Source organism: Hordeum vulgare, chromosome 3H (genome assembly GCF_904849725.1).
Source record: "Hordeum vulgare subsp. vulgare chromosome 3H, MorexV3_pseudomolecules_assembly, whole genome shotgun sequence".
NCBI classification, from domain to species: domain Eukaryota; kingdom Viridiplantae; phylum Streptophyta; class Magnoliopsida; order Poales; family Poaceae; genus Hordeum; species Hordeum vulgare.
Genome location: NC_058520.1, coordinates 604,163,944 through 604,170,669, shown reverse-complemented (window position 1 = coordinate 604,170,669; position 6,726 = coordinate 604,163,944). Strand labels below are relative to the sequence as shown.

The window sequence follows — 6,726 nt, the reverse complement described above, 5'->3', positions numbered from 1 at the left end:
ATATTAGAGGCAGTGACAGATCGCGTTCGTCCTGGGCTATTTTCAATGTGAAACGGTGCGTTCTAGAACGACATGAATGCGGACAGCTGACGCTTGACGGGAACGTGCGCGGGTAAAGATGTGTGGTTTGGATGGACCAAGACGGTCAGAAGCAGGTGTGGTCACGTGCCGGGACTTCTGTAAAAATTTTTACAATATATTTCCAGTTTGCGAGGGAAAGTACATTTGGACCATGCTGTGGACTTAGTGTATGGATGGCTTCCGCAGTTTAAACATGGCGGTTCGGACGCATGCCAAAGATTTGAGAATCGACGGTGCCTTTATCTTGGATTGAAAAAAAGATTGTGGAGCGCGACGCTAGTGGTATAATTGGTGCCTGGGTTCTATTCTATAGCAGATCTGGACCACGAAACTTTGATCGGACGGTTCATGCTCACTCTCTCGGTTCGAACAATTCGCACGAGACGAGACGGGGATGCCTCCGTGCCCGCGGGCTCCTCCGCCGGCGGCGTTCCCGTCCCTGGACGCCTACTACCTCCACCACCTCCACTCCTGCTCCGCGCCGCGCCACGCCGCCGCCGTCCACGCCCACATCGTCCGCGCGCACCCCTCCCCCTCCCTCTTCCTCCGCAACACGCTGCTCGCCGCGTACTGCCGCCTCGGCGGCCATGCGCGCCGCCTGCTCGACGAAATGCCCCGCACCAACGCCGTCTCCTTCAACCTCCTCATCGACGCCTACTCCCGCGCTGGACAACCCGAGGACTCTCTGGAGACCTTCGCGCGCGCGCGCCGTTCCGCCGGCGTCAGGGCCGACCGGTTCACGTACGCGGCCGCGCTGGCCGCGTGCTCGCGCGCCGGGCGCCTGAGGGAGGGCAAGGCCGTGCACGCGCTGTCCGTCCTCGAGGGGATCGCCGGGGGCGTGTTCGTCTCCAACTCGCTCGTCAGCATGTACGCCAGGTGCGGCGACATGGGCCAGGCGAGGCAGGTGTTTGACGCTGCCGACGAGCGGGATGACGTCTCGTGGAACGCGCTGGTCTCAGGCTACGTGCGGGCCGGTGCTCAGGATGACATGCTGAGGGTGTTTGCTCTGATGCGCCGTTCTGGGATTGGCTTGAATTCTTTTGCTCTTGGAAGTGTCATCAAGTGTTGCGCTGGCAGCGATGACCCTGTGAGGGATATTGCCGCGGCGGTTCATGGATGCGTGGTGAAGGCTGGGTTCGACGCCGACGTGTTTCTTGCGAGCGCGATGGTTGACATGTATGCCAAGAAGGGCGCATTGAGTGAAGCTGTTGCGCTCTTTAAGTCGGTGCTTGATCCCAATGTGGTTGTGTTCAATGCCATGATCGCGGGGCTGTGTCGTGATGAGGCTGCTGTCGATACGGATGTCCTGAGAGAAGCGTTAAGTCTGTATTCAGAGGTGCAGAGTCGAGGAATGGAGCCTACCGAGTTCACATTCTCCAGTGTTATACGAGCTTGTAACTTGGCAGGTGACATCGAATTCGGAAAACAGATACATGGGCAAGTGCTGAAGCACTGTTTCCAGGGAGATGACTTCATTGGGAGCGCACTCATTGACTTGTACCTCAACTCTGGCTGCATGGAAGATGGGTTCAGGTGTTTCACATCTGTTCCGAAGCAAGATGTCGTTACGTGGACAGCTATGATTTCAGGGTGTGTTCAAAATGAGCTTTTCGAGAGGGCACTGACCTTGTTCCATGAATTATTAGGTGCTGGACTGAAACCTGATCCTTTCACTATATCGAGCGTGATGAATGCCTGTGCCAGTTTGGCTGTTGCAAGGACTGGTGAGCAGATTCAGTGCTTTGCTACAAAATCTGGTTTTGGTCGGTTCACTGCCATGGGGAACTCCTGCATACATATGTATGCTAGGTCAGGGGATGTCCATGCTGCAGTCCGGAGGTTTCAGGAGATGGAATCACACGACATTGTCTCTTGGTCTGCTGTCATATCAAGCCATGCACAACATGGCTGTGCAAGGGATGCTTTACGGTTTTTCAATGAAATGGTAGATGCAAAGGTGGTGCCAAATGAGATTACTTTTCTTGGTGTCCTTACTGCATGTAGCCATGGAGGATTGGTTGATGAGGGACTCAAGTAAGTCTTATCCTTTTTTGTCAGATAATTATTTTTCAGCTATTCATAGATACTTCTTTGTCAGAAAAAAAAAACTGTATATGGTTGGAACTTTGAGGTTTTTGTCTTGCTGAAGTGCGTCTTACTGTCTTATAATAGAGATATACTTGTTTCTCATTGGTCCATTCTTTTTATGGTCTCATGCAGGTATTATGAAATCATGAAAGAGGAATATGCGTTGAGCCCAACCATCAAGCATTGCACATGTGTTGTCGACCTTCTTGGTCGAGCTGGGAGACTAGCTGATGCTGAGGCTTTTATAAGGGATTCAGTCTTCCATGATGAATCTGTCATCTGGCGGTCTTTGCTAGCATCATGTCGTATCCATCGAGACATGGAGAGAGGCCAACTTGTTGCAGATAGGATAATGGAACTACAACCCAGTTCCTCAGCATCCTATGTAAATCTCTACAACATTTACCTGGATGCTGGGGAGCTCTCGCTTGCTTCAAAAATTAGAGATGTGATGAAAGAGCGAGGCGTGAAGAAAGAACCTGGTCTGAGTTGGATTGAACTAAGGTCTGGGGTTCACTCTTTTGTTGCCGGTGACAAGTCCCATCCAGAGAGCAATGCCATATACTCGAAACTGGCAGAGATGCTTTCCAAGATTGATAAATTGACAGCAACTGACGCTTCCAGCACAAAGTCAGATGACATCATTAGAAACGAGCAAAGTTGGATGAATTGGCACAGTGAGAAACTAGCTGTGGCATTAGGATTGATTCATTTACCGCAGTCAGCACCTATACGAGTAATGAAGAACTTGAGAGTCTGCCGTGACTGCCATTTAACTATGAAACTGATATCGAAGAGTGAAAAGAGGGAAATAGTCTTGAGAGATGCGATTCGTTTCCATCACTTCAGAGATGGCTCATGTTCTTGTGCGGATTACTGGTAGTGGCTACTGGCTAGTGCAGTGTTTCTGAAGGTGAATCCTTGAAGATAAACCTGACACGTTGGCATACCTATTGAGCTACCATAGTTAGGAGTGAAAATCATTTTTCAGCAGAGGCCGACGGAACGTAAACTTCTGAAGCTTTATAGCCTATAAGTTATTCAGGGTATACGGTGCCAGTGTGGTGTTCTGATTCTTTAATAGACAGTTCTCTATGTTGCTTTGCTCCCATTTAGGATTAAGATCTGTAGGTGCATATTGCAGCCTTGCAATGATTGAATCCTGTTACATTTCTGCCAACAGGAAGAAAGGCGTCTTTAACTCCTCAAAAGCGGCCTCCTCCAAATTGAATGGTTGAGTCCACTAAACTATCTCCAAGGCATCATGCTGATTCTCCTGTTCGTCATCGACTAGATCCATCCCCTGTTAGGCTTGGTGACAGAAGACCATGATCTCCAATTAGAAGGCATCATCTCCTTCGCCACTTATAAGGCATACGTCGCCAATGCGGTGAGTTCTGGAAATTTCATTCTTGTATATAGGGTATTGTAATATACTGAGGAATTGCTGACACTAGTCTCGCAACTGACACCTAGGAGGATTTGGGATTTGTGGCAGCTCATCACCTCGTGGATACTCACCTGGGCCTCTTAGAAGGCGGTAAGTTAATTTAAGCTTGTTTTATTGCTTGAGTTTCTTGTATAGATTGCTTATGTGCAATCTGCCTATCTTGTCCAGGAATACAATAAGTACACCATACATGGTTTGAGACCTCTGTATACTGCAGCATAATTTACACTGGCCTGATGTGTGCCATTACCTTCATTTATGGACAGTGTTGCCTTGCCATGTTTACACTTACCTTCAGAAGGTTGTAGTTAACTTATCTCGCCTTTTCTTGAGGGCGAACTTATCTTGCTGTTAGCAGGTCAAGGAGACTGAGGAGCTTTTCGAGAAGGTCATCACCACCACCACCACCTGCACGTCGTCATAGTCGTTCCCCTCACTTTCACTCCCGCTCCAGATCAATTCCCCATATAGGTAATGAAATCGTTGCTACCCCTCTGCATGGTAATTTTTTTTCTTAAACCGACTCTGCCTTGCAAATCTTCCAACGGAGCCCATCTCCTTTTGTAAACGATATACCTAATTCTCTCTGTGGTAGCAGAACCAGAGGATCTCCTCTATTGGGGTTGGCGCTGAAGGTGAGATTCATCCAACTCCGTATCACCTAGTCGACCTTCATGAATGTAGTTGAAGGTTTTCCCATCCTAAGGTGCCCACAATGGGTGCCTACTGCTGGATCATGGGGTTTTCACCCACAGAAGAATGCACTCATCCTCATGCTTAGGGCGGTGTTAGCGATGGCACGAGCTCATCAAAGACAGCATGCAACAAGCTTCTTGTGTCAAAGGCTTGTTCACTTACCGACCTATCTACAAGGATGTGTTGCCGACAGGGAAATTGTCTATGGCGTCTTAGAGTGAATACAGTTCTGCTATACATAGCGCGGAGAACCTCTACTCAGGCCGGCGTGGAGCGTCAGGTTCATCCAATTCTGTATCAAGAAAGATGAGTGCAAGATGTGTAGCGGACAAGTGGTTTATGTGGTCTGTCATAGAAAACAACAATACTTGAATGTTTGATTCTGTTTTGTTTGTCATGCGATGCAATCATAGAGGATATCAAGGGGGCCTCAACCCTAGAAGGTCGGTGACTCACCTTTCTGATGGTCTGTCTATCGTCTTTTAAATAAAAATAAATAAAGGAAATAGAACAATGGATCTACATAGTCATTTCCCAAGGCGCGGGTAAAAGCATTTTACTCTCTCGTGCCTTGTCTCAAGAGGTGATTTTACCGGGCGACCAATCGATGGGAGATTGCAGTATGGAACATGCTGGGTGGAATTTGTATCCATAGATTCAATTGCTATGACTATGTACTATGTTGGTGTTTTTTTTTTTGAAATGACTATCTGGTATGTATTGATCCCGGGCGCGATCTGGATATTATTTTTACTAGTTGATTGGGCACCATGATCCCATCTCTGGGTTCCGTACGAGATAGAGAGAGAACTATGAGTGCATGCTTTCATGATCATGGGTCCGTCTGTGTTTATACGAAAATGATTCCGTAGAGGCCAAGTTTACATACCAACCGGGCAACCGCGTACGACACGACGTCGGCATCTGAGCTAGCTCCACGCCATGCATAGAGTCGTCGAATCGATTTCCTCCTGCTCCTGCACGGCGCGGAACAATCCGCCGCCAGCCAATTCATCGCCATGGAAGCCGGCGGCGGCAACGGCGCCTGCTTACCCTGCGACGTGCTCCTCGACATCCTCCGCCGCCTCGCCATCGCCCGCTGCAGATGCGTCTGCCGCGCGTGGCGGGCCGCCATCGCCGACGCCCACGAGTTCCTCCTCCCGTGCTACTTCCCGCCGCGCGTTTTCCCGGGCATCTTCATCACCAAGATCGGGTGCCGTTCCGACGCCGCCTTCTTTGCCCCGCCACGGCCGGCCACCGGAGGACAGTGCGCCGACGACCGGCCTGACTTCTGGAGCCCCATCTACCGGCTCAACCACGGGCGAGGCCTCTGTCCATCACTCGTGCAACGGCCTTCTCCTCTTCTAGCACTGGTGTGGAGTCCACTACGTGTGCAACCCGGCGACGGCAAGGTTTGCTCATCTGCCACTCCCGGAGGGGGTAGAGCTCGCCCGGGCCATGTTCCTCGCCTTTGACCCTGCTGTCTCGCTGCACTATGAGGTGTTCCTTTTCAACAAGGAAGACCCCATCCGCCAACCACCAACGTGGATAGACCTAGAGCAATTGTCCGAAGAAGAAGAAGAAGAAGAAGTAGTAGAGCAACCACCTACGTGGACAGACCTAGAGCAAACATGCTTACCCAGATTCTTTGCAGAAGAGCAACTGTCTAAACAAGAAGAGCAAGATGACAACATGGATGCGGAGCAAGGCGAGGTTTCACCGCCGGAGCAACTGCAAGAGGAGCGAGTCGAGGAACCAAAAGCAAAGGTGATACCTTTAACCGTGTACTCATCGAGCACGGGGCAGTGGGAGAAGCGGGAGTTTGCACCTGGATCTTGTGCCCCAGGGCACCTCTACGACATGGTGACCGCTTCGTCGCCTGGTTACTACGAAAAGGTGTGGTCATCTGAGTATTGGCATGGATCGCTCTAGGTGCATTGCCATAATTGTGTCCTCTTGATCTTACGACCCTCAAAGCGGACTTACGATATGGTCCAGCTCCTGGGCAACCTTGCTGTAGAAGGGGGATTTACTCGCTGCCAGGAAGTTCTGTCGTAGCAAGCAATGAAAGAGGGATTCACTATGTGACCGTGAACGAGTTGCAGCTCCGAGTATGGATACTAAATGAATCGGTGCATGGTCAACTAGGGTGGACATTGGCGCAGGTGGCTAGCCTCAACCTACACAATCATATAATTGACAATCTTACAACAGAGCCGAGGGTGAGATGGGCGCTTGCTGAAAGTTGCGACAAGCTAGTTACTATGAAGAAAGCATATGCAGTGAAGATAATTTTGGTAATAATATGACCGAAGAAGACAACTTCAAAGGTGTGAAGGAGGAGGAGGAGGAGGAGGAGGATGGTAACTATGAAGGTGTAGAGGAGGATGAAGAAGACGGAGGAGAAGAAC

General features: G+C 50.0%; 1 protein-coding gene across 7 annotated transcripts; it reads left to right on the top strand.

Moving 5' to 3' along the window:
• The first annotated feature begins 401 nt into the window (after nt 1-401).
• On the top strand, nt 402-4,757 carry LOC123445572 (pentatricopeptide repeat-containing protein At3g13880-like). Of its 7 annotated transcripts, none has more exons than XR_006631113.1 (6): nt 402-2,115; nt 2,302-3,072; nt 3,216-3,559; nt 3,649-3,709; nt 3,788-4,090; nt 4,218-4,757. XR_006631113.1 is itself a non-coding variant. In XM_045122572.1 (2 exons), the coding sequence occupies exons 1-2, from the start codon at nt 476-478 to the stop codon at nt 3,050-3,052; spliced, it is 2,391 nt and encodes a 796-aa protein (XP_044978507.1). In that variant the 5' UTR covers nt 408-475; the 3' UTR covers nt 3,053-3,083. The 7 variants fall into 7 exon arrangements, 1 of the variants encoding a protein (XP_044978507.1); XR_006631118.1 differs by having other exon boundaries at nt 408-2,115; nt 3,668-3,709; nt 3,978-4,090; XR_006631116.1 differs by having other exon boundaries at nt 408-2,115; nt 3,668-3,709.
• Nucleotides 4,758-6,726: the final 1,969 nt, after the last annotated feature.